This window comes from Syngnathus acus, chromosome 11, assembly GCF_901709675.1.
Source record: "Syngnathus acus chromosome 11, fSynAcu1.2, whole genome shotgun sequence".
NCBI lineage: Eukaryota > Metazoa > Chordata > Actinopteri > Syngnathiformes > Syngnathidae > Syngnathus > Syngnathus acus.
The window spans coordinates 7,357,640-7,382,085 of NC_051096.1; the positions used below are offsets into that span (position 1 = coordinate 7,357,640).

Below are 24,446 nucleotides of genomic sequence, written 5' to 3' on the forward strand. Positions count from 1 at the left end.
TATGCGTGGCGGCGTATGGGAGCACGCTCGGCCGGGCTGACTGGATTTCACACATGAATTGAAGTCTAGTAAGTATGATGAAATGCTTGACTCTCTATTAATTACATGCTGGCAGCCTTGGATGCAAGGCACGGCACCGGGAGTCAACAAAGCCAACTTTATCATGATTCATGACTGCGTGGGTTCGGTACCCGTTGCGGAGTGTCCGGAGCAATGGATCATAAAGATAAAAAAAAACAAATTTGCTACTCTCTGTGACCTCATCCCGACACGATAGCATCGAGTTTATTTGCAAAGTAATAAATAATAATACCCCCGGTAGGTATCTCGAAGGTGAGCAGACCGAAAACAAAGTGCAATGAAGGTTTTAATAAACCAGTGGCTCTCAAACTGTGGCTCGTGAACCTTCTGGGGTTCGAGCTTGAGCGTCCCCAAGATACATCAACACAAAATTGTCACTTTTTGCTCTTTGTGAAAAGTCTTGAATGTGACTTGAATAAGATCCGTAGGGGTCGAAAAGTAATCATCTGCCTCCAATTTGAAAAGAAAACAAAAAAAAACGTATTTGTCACCCACTGACTCATTTCCCTCCATACAATCCCCGGAACATTACTTGAGTGGTACTGTAACAATAAATGTTATAGGTTGAAAATGTTGGTATTTTCTGAAATGTCAAATATGAAGTGTAAAATGTTCCTGTATTTGATATCCACTCAAATGTCTCTGACTATTGTACTATTCACATCTCTGTGGAAAAACTCAAATACACGTCCTTGCTTCAGTCAGTAAACGGGATTCTGAGCGTGTCCTCAAAAGTGCTAACCCTGGACCCAAGACGTTTTAGGACTCTGGTGGTAAACCAATAAAATGACAAAGATACCAAACTATGAAACGGTGGAGATTCACAACGCAGGTAATAACGAGATGACGCGGCCCGGGTTTAAGACATGAGAACGAGCAGGTCAACAAAGGGTCCACCGTAGCCATCAAGTGCAATGAAGGAGACGCGTGGCACCCGAGGGAGGCACCCCGCCACATAAAACAAGATGTTATTGGCTTCCATGTGATATAAAAAAAAAACAACGAGATGTCCAGAAACAAAAAAGTATCCAACTGGAAATATCCCAATTCCTAACAGGGCCGTAACTCCGGTCTTGCCAGAATGAAATGGCCGCTCGCTCGCTCGCTCTATGAATTGGATGGAAAATGCTGCGCTGACTCCCCGCCAACGGCGTTATGACAAAGCGATGCCAACAGGTTTGCTGACTCACCGAGGAAGTCGAGTCAAGTGCACCGTCTTCACTTCTATTCACTCAAACGTTAGCAAGCCTCTTTTTTTTTTTTTTATCGTCTCCCAAAGGTTTCATTTGACAATCTAAGTGGAAGCGGGACTCCTCCAGGAAAGCACTCAACATCTGCAGTCAAATGCACTGGAGTGATTAATACGCTGCAATTATCATCAAGTGGAATAGCAAAATTAGAAAGGTCTATAATTACGTACGTTGTCAAACAAATACTCGGGGTTAGGCGAGCGCGAGGTGTTGAACGAGCTCCGAACGCGGCTTTGGCAAAAGACTGCCAATGTCTCGACCCCCCGAGGGATTCCACAATCCATGACGGGTTCCCCGGCACCTAGCGTCTCATCCATCCTCTCACTCGTGGCCCGTCGTCATTTATCGCCGCCGTGCTTTCTGTTCTCGGCTGATAAAGCGGCGGAGGTAGAAGCGCCAACAGATGGCGGTTGCAACCTTCAAACACATCCAAGAATGTCACTTCATCCTTTTTCTGCTGAGCGAGAGCCAACCCTGGACTAGTACAGGATTACACGACATTGTGATGACATCATCCAAGGCGTGCCGACGTTACGAACTGATCATTTGCACACTGACTCATCGGTTGTTGAATAAAAAGCTCCTTGGCAGAGGTAATAAAGCGGATCACAGCGCCAATGATGACAACAACACCTTTGGATTCGTCTCAATTACCCTAACTCGCATTTCCGGGCAAAGCGCGGTAAACTTTCAGAGACCTGACGGCGAGAGCTAAAAATGGACGTCCTTTGACAGACTGCCGCGCGCTGCGCCGAGCCGAGCCCAGCTCGCCGTCACGAGAGGGATGGATGGTTTATTTAGTCCATGTGTTGTCGTCCCCCCAAGGCGTCACTGGAGACAGTTGCGTTAAATAAGGGCAAATCTTTCACTGTTTGTCAGCAGCTTGGGGGGGAAAAAGGACAAGCTAGGCGCTTCGTAATATAGAGCAACTCCGATAAGGCTTTAAAACTTTTCGCAATGCTTCACGTCTTTTTTTTTTTTGTCTGGGTGGTAGCGAGGGTGCAGTTTTCTGCAGCACAGTTTCATAAATAATGCGGAATCATTGCACCCATTCGCAACCGGTGGAGTGTTTGTTTTCTACTCAATTGCTTTTTTTTTCCCCCTGGACCATGTTTACAACACCTCTTAACAATTTATGAAACAACACAGCTACACGGCAAAAGCACCTCTTTAAATCCCCAATCAAAGCAACAAGAGATTATTTTGGGGTTGTTTGCTTTTTTAAATGTTGCACCATTTTAAGACATTTAAATCTGCCGGAGATGATGTCAGCTTGTAAACAACAATCTCATTTCTAAGGCTCCACTGGGAGTATAGCTCCTCCTTGAAAAGCAAAAACCTGATGATGATGATAAACAAGCCAAAAGACAAAGTGTGTGTGGGGGGGGGGGGTTAATCCTGAGAACGTCATTTGGTGGCTAAAACGAAGGATCACATTTGGGCAGACAGCTGTGGCAGTTATAAATATCCGTATCGCAAGCTGGGATCGGGGAGCTGAAGCGTCGTCTGCGGCACTCGCCGGCTAAAAATAGCACTCAGGCTGGCAGGCAGAGGGACGAAAGCCACTCTGCTTCTTTTTTTTTTTTTTTCTCTCTCCTCTCACAATGTGATTAGCGCTAAACAAGCTCCGCCTACTGGAACCATCAGGCACGTGTTGTATTCAAATGGGATGCAGATGTTTTCTGTGGTCGTAACAAATATGGCAAAATCAGATCTTTTCAGACCATCTGCTTTTGGAACAAGATAATTACACATTGCTCATTATGCTCGGTGGCAGTTGCAAACAAATAGCTGATTATTGTTGCAAACACAGGTTTGCTTTAACGCTATTTTGATTTGAAAAAAATCTGCTCGTTGGTTTTTGTCTTTCAACGTCTGATGAAAATGTGTTCCTATGATATGATAAGCACACATTACAATCATGAATAATTTCCTGTGTCTGCACTTTGCCATCTCTGTTGCGCTTGTTTTCCAACAAGTCACATAAATAGTGCATAACCAATTAATTTTATCTTACAATATTGCTTCTGGATTAGTTAAAACAATAACACCGTCCCAATTATCGCACACTGCAGACTGTCATTGCAGAGTTGACAGGAGCAAGTCGACTCAAAGCAAAATACACTAAGAAAGTGGTTGAATTTCATTTTTTGTCTCTTCTAGTTCAATACTTGATTGAAAAAAAATAATGGGACTGTGCATGCAGTAACAAGACCTGATCTCTCTACACAAAAATGTCTTGGATGCATCTTGGCAGAAACATATTAAATATAATTGGCTCTGCGTGTTTTCAGAGGGGGGGGGGGGACATTTTTGTCCTGTGCGCAGCACGTTTGTTTTCAAATGCGTCTTTGGTGGCCGGTGGCAAAAAATGTCACCGAGATTGAGCGGCCGAAAAAGGTCAGCGAGTGGAACGTTGTGCCGTCAACGTGGCAAACACGACTACCATTTGTACACTTGGGAATGACATTTTTTTGGGTCCAGCATCAGGGCGGACTTCTAGTAGCTAAAGTGGACATATCGAATTTTTACTCACATATTACTAAGAAAAAAATCTTTTGTGAGCTGTCTAGTTTGAAACATTTGATCCTAACTGTCCAACTGCAGCAGTTTTCCTTCCCTGTCACACACTTTTGCACTTGGCCTGAACTCTGTTTATCTGCAGATACGACATATTCAATTGATGGATAAATAAAACCAGCGGCGGCCTGGTTGGTATGTATTGCTCTCGTCATAAATGGACATATAAAAGCCAACGACTACTTTCATCTTTATGCGTCCGTGCACTTCATGAGGTCTATTCACCTTAATATGACTGTACTCCCTCTTGCTGGAGTCGCCGCTGACAGCCTTGCTTTCGGATCTGGGTTTGAGGACTTGACGCAAAGGACTGGAGATTGGCAGGCCTGTCACACTGATTCCATCTGAAATGTAAAAAAAACAAAAAGCGACGCAGCATCAGCAAAAGGTTATTTGTAAGCGGAGGCGAGCGGAAGGAGAACATTCCCAAAGTTAAAATCAGCAGTGTTTGAATATCCTTAATTAGCACACTCCCTTTCGACCTTTAGTGCAAATCTTTGCTTTCCTCAAAATGATCAGACGGCCTCATGGATTTGTTAATTGTGTCCATTCGCCGACCTTGAGTGCAGAAACATGAGCGGCTGGAAAACTACGGCCGCTGCTTTCAATGCACGCCATAAAAAAATAAAATAAACGGGTATGTGTCATGACTTGTGTGACACTGTATAGGAGATTTAAAAAAGTCAGGGAGGCGACGCTAGTTTGTCGCCCCCGATTCGGCCGTCAAGACACTACCGGAGTATAACGAGCAATAACACGGACACTTTCACGCTTTACGATGTGTAGCCTGTTCAAGGGAGCACACATGACTCTCCGTGTCCCATGCCATGTGAGTAATGGATGGCCAGATTAACGCTGGCAGCGCTCGCAATAACCGCCTCGGTTACACACCCCGCTTCCGATCCGCATCGGTCTTGTTCTGGAGAATTGCGTGAGCTCTGCGTTTGTGCACATTCTTTTTGAACAATGTATTTGAGCGCACAAAATGTCAACAAACACTGGATATATTGTAGTATCTGTTTGTTAGAGGGGGCGGAGTCTGGTGGGGTCGGACCAGCCCTCTAAAGGTCACACAAATACTACAGTGTGTGACTTTCGGATTTCGGGTAGGGCTGGAACAGATTAATGCCATTTGCATTCATGTCAATTGGAAAACTTGATTTGATATCCAAGTCAATTGAGTTAAGTGCCACTGTGGGCGGAGCCACCACTTACACATAGACGATGAGCGCATCAATGCGAGGCTACGACACTCTTCTCACTTAACATGATAAAGCTGCGAGAGAGTCAAGACCCATTTGTCTCGAGTGATGACATCACTCCTGTCGGGTACTGAGTTATGGTGTTGTCGTATCAAGGCGGAGCCAAAGTGAGGGATAAACTCATTTGGGGATATATCGGGCAGGCTCAGCCTGTGTCAGATGTTCCCTCCTGACTGTGTTCTTTGTCTAATGTGCCCCTCGTCTAAGGACATCAGGTCCAACAGGGGAGGAAAAAAAAAAAAAAAATCAAGTTGATCGATTAACCGCCTCCATACGTGCATACAAATAGAAGAAAATGATTACTTACCAGCCCCGATATAGCATGACAATCAGTCACTTCTGATCTGGACTATAAATAAACACTAATGTTAATGCGACGCACACCAAGCCCGACACGTGAGCCACAAGTCGACGGGCCCGGAGCGTGCCGTTGCAAATCAATCCATTAATAGTAATTAAACCAAATGCTGCTAATTTAATTCATCTCCGACAACATGACTCATCATGAATTTGCATAGCGAGTCTTGTTTTCAGAGTAGCAGCTAAATGGAATGAATGAGGTTGTAAACACATATAGTTCATATTCGATGTTAGTGGACCTTTCCATTAGTCACTGAGAGACTTAGCTATTCATTTTTATCAGGGAACAGTGTAGCAAAGAAGCAAACATAATTCATGCTTGGATGAGAAATTCTGCCCAGACTGTTGCAGACTTCTCTCTTTTTTCCATTTGGACGACACAGCGTTGCAGTGAGTATAACGGAAGCCATATGACGCCTAAGCCACCTATGCTTGAAAGGGATTAACTGTGTTTAGTTTTGAGTGAAAACAAATGTAATCACGGGCAATAGCAGTAACTTTGGAAGATGAACGAACGTCTGTCGCATTCAAGTTTACGCCAAGCGAGGTCCCAAAATGCTGTTTGACTGCCAGGCAAATCTCTTAGCGTTTCACAGCAGACTGAAGGTTTTTTTCTTTTTTTTTTTTCTTTCTGTTCTCTTTTATATCTGGTGTGTGATGACATTCACACATCAGTGCACTGCTGGTGGTGCATGTTACGGCACCACGCAGTGATTGGTTTGGCTAGAGCTCACTGAGTTGGGGGAGGGGGGGGGGACTATATTGGGGTATGGGGGGGTTCATGCATGCAGAGTTAGTGCCAGTGGGTTGCAATGCAGCCTCTACAAATTAATATAATATAATATAATATAATATAATAATGAATGGCTGCTTTTTTTTAAAAAATTCATCCACTCTTAATAATGCAATTTAATTGACACCCCATCAAATGAGTTGACTGAAGACCTGCATCACTGCGTCATAGCAACAGCAGTCGGAGGCTTCGTCTTGGGCAGTACCACGCCTTATCTCCTTTATTCAGGGCCTCGATTATTCCTCAGCTAATTAAAAACAGTGCAACGGTATCGTTGAAATGACCTCATGAAGGAAGCTAAACACCCAGCGCGGCACGTGTTTACTCTGTCACTCATCTACGTCGGCCAAACACACGCGCGCGCCGAGCGGAAATCGGTGTGTTGCAGGCGTCAGTCCATATGGGTCCCCTCATAAATATTTATCGGAGCGAGAGGTTCAACAGTCGCAAGGGGGAGGCGTCTGGAGCGAGGAGGGAAAGAAAGAGTTTGAGCTTGAACTTGAGGGGGAAAAAAAAACAGAAAGGAAGGAGCACATTGAGCGAGCTCACAGGCAGCGAAGAAGGTCAGACTTTTTTTTCTCTCCCTTCAAATTTGGAATACAAATGAGAGGAGAGGCCAGGATATGGCGAGCGAGCTAAAGGTATAGGGACCTTAAAGACCTCTCTCTTGTTACGCCGAATGTGAAATAAGGCAGCCTGATCCTCATTAGCGGGCAAAGGGAAATGGAACCGCGGCTCTCGTCTCCTCTGCGGTCCATTAGGGCACGTCCGCTCTCGTCGTGTACGCTGGCACAAATAGTGCACAAAAAGTTGCTCTGATTGGCTTCGCAATCAACGACAGGATCACAAACTATGCATGTCGAGCGTCACGTGACAAAAAATAAAGACTAAACAAACCAGATGAATATTCTTTATCCTCTGCGACTAACAACAAATATTTCTTACCGTCATTAAGGTCCTGCAACAAGTTCTCCTGGCCAGAGAAGTCCAGTTTGACGTTAATGTCGACTGTTAGCGTAACAACCTGGCCGGGCTTAAGCGGCATGTGAGACGCCACTTCGTCCAGGTGCCAACTCAGAAAATCCCCAAACACTTTCTCTGCAAACATAAAGGATACACAAAAAAGCTTATTTGAAAATATATTTGCTTAAAGCGGTTTGAGAGTACATGAATTTCTTTTCTTTATGGCGGGTTTTAAAAGCTTCATCGTAGCAGGCCGGGTTAGGTGAAGTGCCATATGTTGGGAGTTTACACATGGCTGTCCAGAATGGATTGTCCAAAACAAAAGAAATGCATTGTGGCAGCAGGCTAGTAGTATAATTTGTGCGTTTTCTTCGCCTTGGGGGATAACAAAGCTGCTGATTGGCCGGCTGCGCTCCTGCCGGTCTGCAGCACGACGACGCCAGGCTCTAATTTACGCCGGCGACGAGTGACTCAGCTGCATCCACTTGAGCCTCGGGCGTCAAATGAATGATGCATCACCTGAATAAAGCGCGTGTTCATTCCGTGCAGGTGAGCCACTCCTTGTCGCCGGGAAGGGAGCAACAGGCGGGCGGATTTTGAAGCCGCCAGATCTGCATCCGCGTTGCTAACTCTTTCAACGGGGGATGCATTTTTTTATGAATAGCACCCATCTTTACAAATTCATGAATTCAAGAGATGAGTGAGCGGAGAGATCAATTTACTTTTCATTTATTTGGCAGACGCACATTTGTGTTAACGCTTCATTAAATTGTCAAACGCGGGAGTTTAAATTGGTCAGCTCAAACTTTTGAGACCGAGAAGAGGCTGCCTTGCGCTAATGTGGCTCATGCTACGGAAACACAAATCTTTTTGTCCCTCCCTCCGTGTCTTCCCATGGTGACTCGCACATCTTTTATTCATCTGGCACTTGCTGAGAATTCAGAATTGTGCCACGAGTGAGAAACCCGAAGGAAACAATCCAGGCTGTCGTTTTAGTGGCTGGGAGGCGCGTGAAGGCCACTGATGATGCAGCTCGTCGCCATGGTGCTGTCTTGTGACACCGTGGCCTCTACATCTGACCTTTAATTTGTCATCCTTGACAAATCTGCTTCCTCTATAGGAATCAAAACGAAATAAAATGAGGCTATTATTTTTGTTGCGGCGTCCGGCGTTCGCAAATTCCTGTTCAAAATCGCTCGGTTCATTTCACGAAACTTTCACAGAGAAAACGAATAACAAAACAATTACTTTTTGTTATTTTCACCAGCGCTTTCATTGGTTCCAATTAAAAGCGACACTTGCGGCAAAACAAAAACGATTAAAAACCAATTAAAAGAGGGACAAGGCCCAAAAAAAATTAAAAAAAAACGTTTGTCACAACATCCACATATTGACATTAAAATGCCCTTAATTGCTTAAACTATCATGACGGGAAGAAACTAAGTGTCATGAAAAAACTGAGCGAGACAGAGTCAATTTTTAAGTTGAGGTGACATGAAAGTAATTGTAACAAACTCGAGGACGGCAGCTAACCTGCATCATAAAATAACAATGACAGTCATTTATAGGCGGCAAGGACAGTCTGAAGTGCTTCAATGGCGATACGCCACATCACCTGCACAAGTTGAAACGGGTTCTTTCTAAAAATAGCGCCGCATTTTTCACACTGACTGAGAACGACATGGGGAGAAAAGAAAAAAAAAAAAAGGCTAGACTGAAAGTCAGACTGCAAAATAATGACGAGTGACCGCATTGATCTGAGGACGCCGGCACGTGTCCGACGCAAGTGACGTGAAAGGAGGCGGAGCTAAAAACAACACGAGTGCATTTTAGAATTGTTCGAAATGATATGCCCTAATAAAGCTGGGACGTAGCTACTTACCTTTGGTGGTGACTATCTTGGAGGTGAGCTCCAAGCTGGTGATGTCCTCGGAACCAATGTTCTCCAAGGTTATGGTCATCTGCTGGCCCTCGCCATTGAAAAGCTGGACATAGACCGTGCTGGACAGCTCCCCTTTGGACATAGGCTGAGATGTGTTGGCTGACCTGAGTGAGGATACAAAGAAGCCTTACGTTTTCATTTCTATCCCTTTACGAAAAAGAAACAAGACTAACAATTTAAAAAAATATATGAATCAGTTACTGTTTTGGTCCATAACATGCGAAATAGGCAAAAATGCTGATTATTGTTTTCTCAAAGTTTTTTTATTCAACACATGTAATCAGTCTGCTTTCATGGAAAATAACAGCTCTTGGAGAATACTAACTGTTGAAAAGCTGAACTTTCAAGGCTTTGGACAATTTCAAACGATTCATTGATGAAAAATCACTATCGATAATGATTACGCCGCTAATCTCAACCTTTAAAGATAACACCAATAGCTTAGCAACAAAAGAAAAGTACTCCAAGTTCTGTTGCAGGGGGAAAGCAAAAAAATGTGAATGCCGAGGAGCCTCTTCTGATGTTCAAGCTGAAGGTCCATCAGAGAACCCCGGAGACCGCCTATTACATTTGTATTCTCTTTGCCGCGCGTCTCTGCTACAGTACTCTCGGAAGCAGAAAAAGAACAAAAAGCTATTCCACATCAAACGTGCTGTACTTGAAGGTGTGAGCGAGGCTTTTGCCGGCGTTATGCTTTCCCCGGGATCAGACGCTTGCTTCCTTGCACTAAGTTCGATTAATTCCCTTCCTCTCTGGTGTTGCTCACAGGGGAAGCCTTGCATGTAAACAAAACGGGACGGCTTCTTATAAATAAATCCAGAGAGGCCAAATGTGCCCTTGCCGGAATCCCTGCTAATTGTGGGTTTCCATTGAACAAAGTTCACAAAAGACATCACGATAGACCTCCGGAGTAGGCGTTACCTCTGCATGCCAAGTATGGCTCAGCAAAGGTGCTTTGTTGTTTGCTCGTCAGCCAGAGTTCACGCAAAATACAATTTTCAAACTTTATCGACGTGAGGCGAGAACTCGATGCATTTTGGGGAGGATTCAAATTAAAGTGTGTTCATTTTGCCGAAGGCCACTCGTCTAGGGACCGAGTCAGAGCGCTGATTGGAAGATTTTTGCGTCACATACCACCTTAAAAAAAATACAACGCTCTCTAAATATCATTTTATTGACCGAATTAGATTTTAGTCATAAAATGTCAATTTAATATTATTGTAAACTACTGCAGCATTGTGCACATGTACGAGGAATATTGGATACGCGGCATTGGGAAAAATACTGCCCAAGATTGGGGGGGGGAAAAAAATGAAAAAAAAATAAATAAAATCTCTCTATATATATATATTTTTGTTTTTATCTGTAACAAGCATAAACTACTAATTTCTATGAAACCTTGTGGACGCGCTGCACCTCAAGCCTCCACCAAGGCCAAACTACACACACAAAAAAAACAAATCAATAAAAATGAACTAATCCCCAATCCTCAAAATGTCATCAAAAATGAAGTAGTGAACATTCTAAACAACATGACCTTGGCAAAGCAAACGATGAAGGGATACAAATGATCCACTCACCGTGGTAGTGATGTACTGAGCTGAAGACGAGGCAGCGAGGGGATGACCTCAACCAGGCATCCGTCAGTCTTCACCCCGGGTAGACCCTCCAGTAGGCAATCGCTGCTAACGCCAAACACCGAGGTGTGGTACCCTTGGATTCAACCGAGTTTACAATTAGCCTTCCATTTTCCTTCCAAGTCGGCCATTCATGAACTCACCGTTGACGGTGATGTTGCCAGAGGTTCGCGGGACGCCCACCAGAGTGACAGGGTAGAGGCCGGACTCTGCCGGCAGTGACAGCGCCGCGGGGAGGGACTCGAACTCCACTCCGGAGGTCAACAAACCCTAAGTCAAGAAAGGCGCACCGATTTGCTGTTTTGGTGCTCGAACTGTATTCAAGGCCTCGCATTTACATTCCCCGCACACGCTGCACGAGACACAGCGTAATGGATGACGCAATCGGTAACAGCAGACGCTACCTCACGAAGGACAAGGCCGCCAAAGACGAACAAGCTTTTGACCTACATTCATGAACAACGTCCTTGGGGTAATCCATAGGTAAATGCAAAGTCGTGGCGAGTATCACGCATTGAAAATCCGCATTCCGCCATTAAAAAAAGATAAATATCAGAGCCGGTATTTGTTTGGTTTGGGCTGGCAGCTGTTAATTTTCTTTTCTTAAATAAATCGCTGTGTCTGACATTATCAAACTGCTATTAGGAGATAAAAGGAGGCAAGACTCGCTATTGCGCAATTTCAACTTTATCCTACAATATAAATAAATACATTAAATAAATAACATTTGAAAATAAATATATAAATTTACAAAAAATAAATAAATGAATGGATGGGGGGGTTATGCCTCCATATTGAACTTATCTATTCAGGCAGGAGAGGTTGCGCAAAGCCATAAAAGCGGTGTGATGCTCCCCCGATGGCCTCTTACTGTCAAGCAGTGAGTAATCTGCTCTCACCTCCAGCCGATGCAGTATTACGTTGTCCGGAAAAGCTTTTAAGGGATGTTAATTGGGCTATCCGCCATAAACACGTATGACTCGACGGGGGTTCGGTGTTTGGAAATTGAATGCTTTGCGGCGGCGGTTGGATGTGGCGGCAATGGGCAAATTGAGTGTGTCGTCAATGCCACTGACCACATTCTCTACTCGGAGCTCGTAAGGCATGGGGTTGTAGACCATCAGCTGCACCTCGCAAACATCTCCTTGGACCCACTGGAAGTCTAAAAACAAGACAGACTCAATCAATTTGCTTTGTGTGGTCTAGCATAAGTACAATGTCTGGAACAATGTCAATGATGTCACTTAATGTTGGAGAGAGAGAGAGAGAGACTGAGAGAGCAAAACCACCATAATAACATTGAGCTTAATCTTACTTTCATTTCATTTCAAATATTGCAGATGGCTGGTGGAGTAGCCATCATTTCTGATTTGATAGCATAAAATGAAACGTTAACATTTGCAATGGCATACGGAGCGACGTCTGCGTCTCAGACCCTTGGGGGGGTTTCTTTTAAAGGAGGCAAGAGAAAGCAAACACCAGCAATGTATCTCGGGAAATGAAAAGCTACATTTATACTCGATAATACTGTACTACGTGACTTTGTACTCTGTGAAAATTAATCGACAACCAATCGAAATAAACTAATCCATTTTAAAAATCAATTGTTTCTTTTCCTTAATCCTGTGATTAAGGAACTAAGTATCAGCATCAGTGTGATAACACAAGACATCAACATTACACAAAAAATAAATAATCATATCGTGTTTACACGCAGCGCGTCGTTGGGATGCGTCGCGTATGACAACGGATCAGATAAAAGGCCCTATCGCAAACATCAGAGTGAACGCAAAGAGCCTTTGTTTCACGTCGATCGTGTCTTTCGGAGATTAAGAAAACACCCACGCTCGTACGAGGCGCATCCGCCAGCCATCGGCTGCAACCGCCGCCGTGTCTCAGAATGCTAATGACCATCGGGGGACGTAAACGCTCGCTCCGAGGGCCGTGCCACTAAGGGAGCGTAATGAAGTTCTCCTCGCGCGTCTATTCCACTGATCACAAGCCACCGGGGACCCTCGTGTGTTCTTCCAAGTCGCCGGCTTCAGAGTGGGGTTAAGACACTACAAAACTGACAATCGGGGGAAGAGCTCAGCTTGAATTAGTCGCAGAGACGAATGCGCGCTCACAGGCGTCAAAACACATCGGGACTGCATTTGTTCTTCCAAGATGCGTTTCGCAAGTGTGAGGACGCAATCAAAACCTCATCAGCCGGCGGGGAGCTCCCGGGAGGAAGCGCGGATTTCCTCTCGGGATTGGGTTTTCCTCAAGTAGTACGTCGGAAAAAAAAAAGGGAACTTCGGGGAGCAGCGTGGTGTTTAGAAAATGTCAGATTTTGTGTATTACTCAAGGCGGGCAGGGCAGTTTTTGTTGTAGTTTTAATTAAAGTCTATTTGCATTTTATATCGCTCAAAGCAAATTAAATGTCGAAAAAACTTCAACAAACTAACTTTAGCTATAATAACTATTAAATTCAGTAGCTCTTGGTGACATTAAATCCAAATTTGATAGGAAACTATTTTAAAAAGTCGTCATACAATTCAGGCTTATTTAATTCAAATCGAATGGCATTCATTTTATTCCGATTTATTTCTGCGCAAATAAATCACAGCCACTCAACGCACAAATAATGCACAAGCGGCAAAGGCGGAAAGTGACTGCAGGTAGCGTCTGTTTGCAGAGGGAGATAACAGCCGTCGGCTAATATCGTCTAAGGATAATTAAGGCGGGATTATAAAATTCGCCAAATGCTCATCTTGTTTGATAAGGCCGTGCCAGATAAGCCTCAAGTGGAGCGAGCGAGCCCAGTCGAGCGGAGTTCCGTCGCGACGCTGGCAACCGGAATATTTAATCAATTCCTTCGTGGCTCTTCCTCGCCTTTGTGCAGTCGGTCGCACCTCCTGGCCTGATCAAGCGCCTTCTCGCCATATCAAGGACATACGGACGCCGGCGCTGATTGAACGAGTATGCCGTGGAGAGCTTTTACCGATCTTCTTGCAGCGCTCCTCTCCTCTGTTGTGCATGACGATGGGCGAGTAGATAAAGGGGCTGGCCGTGGAGGCGTTGGGACCCAGAAGACCTTTCACCTTGTGAGGACGCAGACTCACCGGGAGGTTGAGTAGCTTCACCGACCTATTTGAGGGGGGGGAAGGGGGAAAATATTCTGTGTTCCACTTAATTTGCATTTTTAAATAATACTCAACAATACCACACCTAGTCATGACCTATTTCTTGTTTACGTACAGGCAGAAGTAGTGCCACCATTTTGTGTCAACTTGCTGTCCAGGAACTACTACTGTCTGTAAAAGTAACTTGGGAAGGTTCATTGAGGTAAACGTAGTGTTTTGGCGTCATTATAAGTGCAGCCGAAAGCCTTTGTGCTGTCTGTAATATTCCTTCTTTACAAAAATAATAATGTCCAATTTGACTGCCACAGTGAGCATGATTATTATTGTTGTTATTGGACTGGTGCTTTGCTCAATTGTACTGAGCGATGAGTCAGCACTTACTTGCACTGAGAGTTGTTTTCAATAAAGTGTCCAATGAGTGTATTTCACTAGTGTAATTCATCCAGTGACAATGTTAACTTACCGGACAATAGGGAGCTTTGTAAAAGGCACCGGTGGGAGCTTAAGGCCATCCGGTAAGGTGATGACCTCCATTCCCCCCGGGCACTTGGAGGTGTAATTTTCCAGGCTCTGAGTCACTTCTTTTTTCTCTAAAAAAAAAAAAAAAAATGTAGAAACATCAAGTTATTTATTTTTTTTTTGTTTACTGTGCAGGTTTGGTGTTGGCGTGCCATAAATAAGCCAAACATTAATGGCCTGTGAGGTGAGTCTCCCTCAGCAATACTGCGCAGAGTCTTGAAATAAAAACGTTAAGCCTTATTGTAGCATGAATAGCTTTAAAGAAGGAACATTACTGCTCACCCAGCCGTAAAAATTGCTTTGGCTGGGAAGCGGCCGGCGTGCGTCAAAGGACACTCGCTTGCGAAGAATTTCAACGGCGCTACTACGCGCTTTTATGAAAACCTCATTGTGATGCTCGAAATGCACATCCGCTCATGACATCATCGTTGACTGCTACGCGGCATCGTTGAGCTTTTCAAAGCTTACTCTCTCTTATCATCTCACTCCGGGATGACCCATAATTAGCCGATTGAGTAAGAGCTTCACCGACACCACTGGAAATGTACAGTAGCACCCCCCACACACATTTATTTCCGTGACAATTATTTGGATGCATAGCGTTGACGTGCACAAATTTGGTTTGCTGAGTCGAACTTATTGTTATGTGCTAATTTAGTATTCCACGCGCGCTGCAAAAGAGATAAATTACCGCCAGTGGATACAACTGTAGGTGTGAGTTCACAAGAAAAGCTTAATTTACACGCACAAATCTTTGCTGAGCCCACCATGATTAATCTTTTTTTTTTTGAAAGCATTGTTGCGCAACCGAGAAAAAAAAAGCACAGCAAATTTGCTTGACTGGCGCTACCAAAGAAAAAACTCTTGCAACCTCCATGAATATTTCATTTTTATTTATTTAACCGACTCACGTTTGGTGTGGTTAAATGAGACGTGATGGATCGGCATTTTCACTTTTGTGTCTAAATGCACAAACAACCTTAAAGCTGTGCAGCTCGCCTGTAGCGCTTCATCATTTTGCCGCAATCATCCCCCATCAAAACTAAGGTCGAGGCTTTTAACAGACTTCCCTAATCCCGCTCGAGGCTGAAAGCGTTATTTCTCGTGGCGGATGTACAAATCATTACCTGCCAATCTCCATCTGAAACTTTGCGTACACAAAAACATTCCGACACATTGCGTCGATTGGATTTGCTGCACGGGCGACCTAAAATCCTCTGCCTGACATCTTCAATGAGACACAATGCGGAGAGACGTCTAAAGTTGGACAAAGTAAAGATGAAAGATAAGCTCAGCCAACAACTCTTCATTGTAAATCAAATGGAGTGGATGTTCTGGCAACCCAAAGTGAGCCGATGCAAATGGGATCGGGTGTTTTACCTTAAGTCGGCCTTTCGAGTCAAGCGAGAGCCGCGCGATTTGGATCGAATTTATAAATGTACATAATTGACAGCCACACAAAACGGAAACAGATTCAAACACTGCAAATAAGAACGTGAATTGATCCAGTTTGCCGGCCAAAGCTCCTCGCGTTCAAACCAAACGTTACGTCCGCTAAGCTGGTTTCATCTCGGTCGTAACTTAACTCCGCCCGCCGCATCCATTCACGTGCTCGGCGGCCAAGCGGGGATTACGACCGGCCTCAATTGTGCGGCCAGAAGATTGTCTGGCTCACGCTGTTTTGGTAAAAGCTCAAACTGGCGGCGCAGGATTTCTGGTCACGGCACAATGTTGCACTCGCTCCAAAAAGGAGGCGGCTTTGTTGTGCGCCGCGCACACTAATGAGCGCGCTGCTGCTATCACAAAAGGCCAGGGTGGCTGTTTCCAATTTTTTTTCTTTTTTAGGAAGCACCTCACTGGGTTTAAATAGAACATGTAATTAAGGAGCAACACTGCCTTTTTGTTTTCACTCTAACTTTTCTCTCCTCCGTCGCCGCGTGTGGTCCACCGACCTTGATCGGACAGGAAGTCCAGCATGGTCTGCAGCAGGAAGGACAGGTGGCGTACGGACAGGCCGGGGTTGCCCATGCGGCGGGAGGCGAACACCAGCTCGTGCAGGAGACGGATTTGAACGGCGGCCCAGCCTCGGTGCGTGCCTGCGGGAGACATGACCGGCAGAAAAAGTCACATCTGTGCCTCGTTGTTTGCCACGAGTGCACGAAATGCAATTCTCTCGCAAAGCTACATTTGTGAATGTCTGCAAATAAACGAGCTGAACTTCCATCTGTCTGCCGCAAACGCGTGTACGTGCTGCTTTGAGACTCGATCTATTAAGTGCGCCGTTAAGGGGAATACGATGGGGGAAAAAAAGGGAATTGTCAGATGAAACTGGGGTGCTGAAAAGGGTGAGCTCACTGGGGATTTGAGCACGGTCTTGAGCTACTTAAAAAGACATTAGTGCCACATCGCCGTCAAGTGCATCCGCCTCATTAGAATGCATCAGCGAGCGTGCCGCTTGACAAACTTACATCTCATCCCGCCGACCGCCTAAAGGCTGACAACAGTCTTTTCCCACAAGTCACACTTGCCCCCCCATAAGGAACAATTCTACTTTGGAGCCGTTCCAAACCTTGCCCATTTGTCTGTATTATATTGTTAAAAAGGACTGCATTATTGGACGAGATACTTTAAGGGCCTCCTTTCATTGCATTTTGATTTGGAGCTACACCAAAATTGGATGAGGTCTTACCTTGTCCCGCGCCAACCATTCATCACTTTAATCAGCAACAGGGACACTCTTAAGTTGAAGGTTGCAAAAAAAAAATGACGCAAAAAAAAAAAAAATGACGACACAGCAAAACCCCGAAAGTTAAATGTTGGATTATTCAAATCTTCCAAAAAATCAGAAATGACTCAGCATTTCCTCCATTTATTCACTGACTACATACTCAAGCAATTATTTGAAGGACTACTCGAGTTATATTATTCTCAAGACTTTTACTCAAGTACTGACCACACTTTGCCATTTCTGCTGGCAGCACAAAACCGATTGTACTCCCGATGTTCGGCTGCTACAAAAAAAAGAAAACATCGTGCGGCCTTGCTTCTTATTTGTGTTATTTTCATTGCAGTAGTAAAACCCGGGCGGCCGCATTAAGTGACTCAATCAACCTGCAGCTCGTTGCCATTCAAAGGGCAAACGAGGCGAGCCATTGTATCAGACCAATCCTCTTTCTGCATCTCTCAAATAGCGATCACGGGAGATAACACGGATGTCCTTGAAGCGCTTGTGTTCCATCTTTTATATCACGAGCATTTCAAAAGGCTGTGGAGTGGCGGCGGCGAGCGCCGAGGGGCTCGAGAGTCTGCGCGAGCCAGAGTCGCCGAGGGCCCATGAAAGGGGCCGGGTGTTTGCGCTTGAATTCACAAAAAGCCTGAAGAGGCACTCGGCGAAAGACGGCCCCAACCTGAGGAGGTGATGCGCAACGGTCTTTGTCTGGACAAGCTGTAAACTACCGCTTGCGCTTTTGGAAATCATTCCCGTGTGACGCGACCTACCTTTACTGAAGTCTTTGGGGTCGAGGGAAAGGCTGTAGCCGGGCAGCGTCTCCAGCAGCAGCTTGTAGCAGGCCCTCCAGCCGGGCTCCGGGATGGTGGGGGCCACGCACTGCATGGCGGCCACGCGCTTGAAAAACGCCGACTTGCGGCGAAATCCGATCAGTTCGTACAGCTCCGACAGGATGCTGTAGCGCTGGATCTTCTCCTCCTCGGATAGCTGCCGGCGGGAGAAGAGCAGATGGCGCCATTTAACTCCACCGCTGGAATCTGTATATTTACACTTTGAATTTATAAGCGCTCCTCAAATGGCGTACCTGTCCCAGATTGATGTAGACGGCATTCTGCAGGAACTCGGAAGCCTCTCTGGCCCGTTTCTGAATGGCCAGCACGCGCACGGCTTTCACGCAGGCCTCCAGCTCGATCACGCCGGCGTTCTTATACTAAAAGGGGAGATAAGGTGGAGAAGGTTGATACAAAGTGAATTGCGCGTTCGACTGCGCCAGCCAATCTTTTCACTTTCCGTGAGACTGAAAAAAATTGGATTTATCATGCCTTCCATTAATTTCCCCCGCACTTCCACACTCATTGTCTGCTTATTAAAATTCAATTAATACCTGAATAGCTGTGTGATTTCATTGTGAAAGAACCAGTTACAGGTAGGGGGAATTGGTACCCCCAAAAGAAGTCAATTATAATAATGAAGATAAAGCTCCGGGTCCTCGACAGGTAATGAGCCTTCATTCGGTGCTCGGTCGCGCCGAGGGATGGGTTGCAATCGTGTTCTTACGTACATTGTGTTTCGACACATCTTGCAAGTATGGCAAGCACTGGCTCATAAAAGTTTGGAGACAAAACCTGCTCGTGTGCGCGTGTTATTCCCCCACGTATGTCCGAGTGAGTAATGCGGTAAACAGCAGCTGTCAAAAGCAACAAACTCCACAGACTCACTCTCATCAATCTAATACTGCCCCCTGGTGCTCAGGACGCATCGTATGATTATAATTATGTGGTCAAATATGAAAATGACAAATTCCATATTTTTGAAATACCTTTCCATAGTAGGAGATTGCCTCTTTGTACTTCTCAATAACATCCTCCGGGCTCAGGCAGTTCTTGGCCCGCCCGATCTCGGCACTGGTATCGGCGCTGATGCCGTTGGCCGTGAGGGCGCCTGCGCTCGGGAAAGTAGGAGGTGATTAGTTTGGGGCGGAAGGCGGCACGGCACGCTCTGCTGCCACACTTGATGAAATGGGGAAAGGAAGCCAGCGGAAGGGGACTTGACTCCGCCGCTCAATGCGTGAATAATCTATAAATGCAAACAAAACACTCAGGCCAGCTGTGTCAAATATGCGTGCGGCGTATCTAATTTGTGATCAAGAAGCCTGCTTGCACTTTATACGATTGAATACAAATGGAAGATTTTGCAGGCAGATAGATTGTGAATTGTCAATAAAGCGAGGCTGCAATTTTTTTTAATCTTCTAAAAGTGGATATAGAGAAAAAAACAAAGGTTTCCATTTTCGCAAAAGTGGAAATTTGCATGCACAAGTCCTCTGGGACTGTGTTGCGCTGCCACCTGCTGGTGCCTCCAAAACATGTGACTTAAAGTCTCAAGAGTCTCAGAAAGTGGCTGCGGCTCATTTGCATGGGACAGGACCGCCCCCTCAAAACAGATACGTCCTCTAAAAATGTCTAATGATCCTTCAAATCAGACAACTCAAGAATAGCATGAGAAAAATAAAATGGTGGAACAGCAATGATCAAACTAATTAACTAGGAGCTTAAGAGTTGGCATGAAGGCATGCAGGAGCGGCTAGAAGCGGCTACGTTTGGTTAGAAGCCATCATACCTGGGTCAATGAGAACCTCCTGAGCCCCTACAGAGAGAAAGAATGCAGGTTGACACAAAGAGCATTGTTAGCAGTGTTAGTCGCCCAAGTTACTCCGATGATGAACAAAAGCATTGCACCGACGATGCTTTATTTACTCCCAAATAACGTGCACTCATATCGAATCAGCCAATTATGGGGCAGGAAGTGTTCGTACACCATCCAAAAGCATCAGAAGAGAGGCGAGGGAGGACACAGAATAAAATGATTGAAGTGATTGTAATGCTGGCAGCGCTCGTCTTGGTCGTGCCAGAAAGGCGGCTTGCCAAAAAATGTGATCTGCTGTGATTGGGGTGGATAAAAGCAGATCACTCCGACTGAGCCCTAATTATTAAAAGTGAATGAGGAACACTCGGCCCTTTATGATGAGCTCAGTGAAGGGTGCAGCATGGGAATTGACTTCACAAAGGCCCATTTTCAAAGTGAGACAGTTCATTGGAACGGAACGCCGTGTTAACTGCATGTTAATACACGGGAAGCAACAGATGGAGTGGATTAGTTAAAAAAAAACAAAAAAAAAACATATCCAGCCCAAAAAATGTCATTCTCACCTGGTCTGTGGCGTTTGCCCGCATCAACCGGTTGCGAGATATTTGCCTTGTGCATGAGCGTCCTCCCCGCCGTGCCTCCGGGATAGTGCAAGATGACAGATGCCGAACACAGACCCTCCAACGCAGCTGGACAACAACAAAAACAATTCAAGGGACATCATATTATGGATTTTTTATTTATTTTTTTTGTTGAAATTATACACGGACGCTTACCCCCTAACCAAAGGAAGTCATTCACGCCCCTGAGCAGCTCCACGGCCATGTGATAGTGGACCAGGGCATCCTGCAACATGCCCGCTTGGAGACACAAGTCGCCCACATGTTTCCTCATGCGTCCCTGGCAGCGCTTCTTATAATGCCTGAAGAGCAACAGCGAGGAACTTGGTGACACGTTGGAAGGGGCGTAAGCTATACAACACATTTTGCTAGCGGAGGAGAGTTGGTGCACTCGGGGGGGGTGAGCATAGGCAAAGAGGAGCATTGAAACTTTGCAGCCATCTATATAAACAGTTCAGCAGGTTTTGTTTTGTTTTTGCTACAATTTGCACACCAAGTCTATGCAATCTATCTGTGTTATTTAACCCGAGGGGAGGAAACAACTTGGAATCATGAGGTTTGGGATGGACACGGATTACACTGGCGTCTCACCTTTTCGCACCCAACAATAAACTCACAGGACAGTATGTAAGAAAAAGAAAAGGCAGAACAAAATAAAGCAAGATGAACAAACAAAAATGAAGGGAGACGACAAAAAAAAAACATTCTCAACATTGCATTGTGTTGATGCTTTATGATCCTCTCAGCTTTTAGTGCTTCAGCGCCCCCTTGTGGCCCAACCACAAAAAGGACAGAAAAAGCTGTCGTTCGGACACCGCTACGAAATTTGCACTCACCTGCTGTCAGTATCCAAACCCACAAAGTCCTTCTTCTCAAAGGGCACACAGAGTAGAGGGATCTTATCGCCCGACTTGTCGGTGGCACGGTCCAGCCGTTTGGACTCCAGGACAATAAATATGGACTCCACAAAATCCTCCACCCTCTTCTCCACGTCGGAGCAGTCCTCAAAGCTGGGGTAGAAGGCCACGTCCGTCCTCTGCTGCTCGGCAATCTCCCCCTGGAGCCCGAACACAAGCAACCTGGAGTCGTAAAGCGTGGAGCCGTACACTTCCTTCTGGGCGTGGAAGCGCTCGGCTGTCAGAGGCCAGTCCTTCGAGGAGCCGCAGGTGGTGACGGCCACCAGGCCCACCACCTTGCGGTGCGTCTGGAAGTCGCCCCACTCGTTGTTTTCCGACAAGTAGTGGTGGCGATAGCGGATGTAAAGGACCCGCTGAGAGTCCCGGATGGTCACTTGGCTCACGCTGGCAATGCGCTTGTAGATTTGGAAGAACTGGTCCTCAGGCACATTGCCGACAGGTTGGACCACCACCAGAACTGACTGGTGGTCTTCGGCACATTGCAAGTAGTCGGGGACGCTCATTTTCCCATGTGGTTCCTTGGGGCAGAAGTAAAAGTATGAGTGCTGGACTGCAAATAAAAACAATAAACGGACAATATGACTTTTCTATTATTTTGAAAAGAAAAAAAAAGTATTTCTCATAATATTACAGAAGGCAAAGGTTATCCTACCTTGGTGGTGCATACAATTATTATTTGTTAAGACAAAAAAGAAATCTGCAGTTACTCTCCATTTCTATTATTCTATTAATAAATGCAGAAAGATAGAACCTTGCCAGAATACGGCTTTAGCCACAGGTGCTACTACCAATGCGAATACAACATGATTTGAATCACCTGTGGCTAACGCAGAACTGTGGAATAAATGACTTCTTCCACATTAAAAACATGATCATAAATATTAGATTTCTCTCGAAATTAACATTTAAAACACCGTTTTATGCTCTGACATTAGACATACACTGTTAAATAGTAATGCACAGGAGGAGTTTGGATTATTTAATCATGAAAATTGGATTATTTAATCATGAAATGCAAGCAAGCACAACGTTCTACATGTCCATTTGACAGTTCTCTTGTAGCTTAGCCAATTAGCCGGTGCACAATAGTCACGTTGGTAACACCTCAAGCTGCAATGTAACCAAAGGGTTAAATAGCACACATTACCGTGCATATATTTTCAACTGGCACCATAATGACTTCTATTCCATTTATTCGTGCATTGCATTACCTTTCTCAGCAAGCTGTCAAACGTTGCAGCTTCCTCCTTCGGCTCACGGGTTGGCGACGGAAGAACAACAATGTAGTTTAATTTCAAAATAAAAGCAGACGCCAAAACATAGTGGTCTACTAGTGCAATTAAAAACGACTAGAACATAATAACTTAGCGGTCTAGTGGTTTAATTAAAAACTACGAGAACATAATAACTATACCAGCAACGAATACTTAAATCGAGTGTGCTGAAAGCGCATCAATCGAACAAAAAATAATGCTTTTATTTTGAATAAGTAAAACCTCTTTTCCTGTTGCATCCAGAACAATAATCCGTCTGCTACAAATGTCGGAACTTTAGTTTGGTTTTAAAGGCCTTTATTGATCAAAATTACTTATTCATGACAGAAAAATATCAGACTGAGCAAAAATTCAACATAAAGTGAACCGTGCACAACAAGAACATTTTATACTAAACTAACTCACAAAATAAAACCAATAAAAATAATTATAAAAGAAATGTATAATCAGAAAATAAAATCTGTATATATATATATATATATATATAAGTCAAAGTTTGCTTTATTGTCAATTTCTTCACATGCCAAGACACAAAGAAATCGAAATTACGTTCCCACTATCCCACGGTGACATAATCATATAATCAGCAAATAAAATCTTTATATCATCAAATACCATTAGGGCTTTCCAATTTCTTTCCAATAAAACTAAACCAACTGTCAAAATTGTGTATGAATTATTTTACCAATATTATTCAAGTTTTAAGCATTATTTTGCTTTTCCTCTTTTGCTGTACCATCTCATATTTATTGTCCTTATGTGGGTGAATCATGCATGTCTCAGAACTCACTCAGCACTCAAATGCAGGTGATAAAAGGTACTTTGTTCAAATCGGTTTCGATTAAAAAATGTGAGTGCATTAATTTGAACAGAATCATTTGTTTAAAATATATCAAGGTACATATGGAATTGTCTTTTATTGGAGGAATATTCTTTGAAGGAAATGCAACATTTACAGCACTGACAGGTTCATTCGTATCGTCGCACCACATGGAATCAAATCACAATCCGAGTGAATTGAATCATTCCACTTTCAAATCGGATCATCCTTGTATCGTATCACACCCCAAGTATTGAGATACCTATCAAATCATCTTCAATACTAATAAACATAAAAGGTGACAGGCCTGATGTTTTTAAAAGCTTATTTAGGGAATAAATGAATCAAATTTAAACTGCAAAGCAACAAAGTAGAATTGTAAATGTATCTTTCAAAAATGTCTGTAATGTAAAAATGAATGCAATCAATTTTTCTGATGACACTGAGCAAAAGACCCGTCAAAGAAAATGTGACCTTTGTGATGTCATATTAAAGACGGAACGGTTTAAAGATGTATGAATAAAAGATGGTTCGATATATAAATAGGATCAAGCCTGGTGATTCAGTGCATTTCAAAACGGATTTCCCGAGGAGAGGTCAGTGACTTTGTTTCTCACACTTCTGTTTTTTCAAATATTCCTAATGTGTAAAAGACATAAAAAGAAAATTGTTAAATGGGTTTAATACTAGTGTCATTAATTTTAATATGATTTGAGTTATGCCAACAATGTACTGTATATAAAGTATTGGCCTGCTGTTTGTGTTTAAATGTTCATTTTTGAGTCCAGTTGAGTCAATGTAAACTAAATACTTTCCTTTTTTTTTATTCTTATAAAATATATTTTATGACAACACGGAAAAGTAACATAAAAGGCGTTCAAGAGAAACGGATTCTTGCATTTGGACTGCATTTACCAGCCATTCCGAAT

At 44.2% G+C, this 24,446-nt stretch overlaps 1 protein-coding gene across 2 annotated transcripts in view; it reads right to left on the reverse strand.

The window, feature by feature from the left end:
• Positions 1 to 22,740, reverse strand: part of trappc9 (trafficking protein particle complex 9) — a 54,837-nt gene extending 32,097 nt beyond the window's left edge. The window contains exons 1-17 of one of the 2 annotated variants that reach the window (XM_037263569.1): positions 22,635 to 22,740; positions 21,343 to 21,941; positions 20,663 to 20,808; positions 20,450 to 20,575; positions 19,860 to 19,886; positions 19,060 to 19,181; positions 18,325 to 18,450; positions 18,011 to 18,227; positions 16,465 to 16,608; positions 14,457 to 14,583; positions 13,852 to 13,997; positions 11,945 to 12,030; positions 11,012 to 11,138; positions 10,812 to 10,944; positions 9,172 to 9,335; positions 7,272 to 7,424; positions 4,137 to 4,255 (exon numbers count right to left, since the gene is read on the reverse strand). In XM_037263569.1, the coding sequence (XP_037119464.1) occupies positions 4,137 to 4,255; positions 7,272 to 7,424; positions 9,172 to 9,335; positions 10,812 to 10,944; positions 11,012 to 11,138; positions 11,945 to 12,030; positions 13,852 to 13,997; positions 14,457 to 14,583; positions 16,465 to 16,608; positions 18,011 to 18,227; positions 18,325 to 18,450; positions 19,060 to 19,181; positions 19,860 to 19,886; positions 20,450 to 20,575; positions 20,663 to 20,808; positions 21,343 to 21,926 (2,547 nt within the window). In that variant the 5' untranslated portion in view covers positions 21,927 to 21,941; positions 22,635 to 22,740. The remainder of the gene's footprint in view (positions 1 to 4,136; positions 4,256 to 7,271; positions 7,425 to 9,171; positions 9,336 to 10,811; positions 10,945 to 11,011; positions 11,139 to 11,944; positions 12,031 to 13,851; positions 13,998 to 14,456; positions 14,584 to 16,464; positions 16,609 to 18,010; positions 18,228 to 18,324; positions 18,451 to 19,059; positions 19,182 to 19,859; positions 19,887 to 20,449; positions 20,576 to 20,662; positions 20,809 to 21,342; positions 21,942 to 22,634) is intronic. The other variant, XM_037263570.1, reaches the window with a different exon arrangement.
• Between the last annotated feature and the right edge of the window lie 1,706 nt (positions 22,741 to 24,446).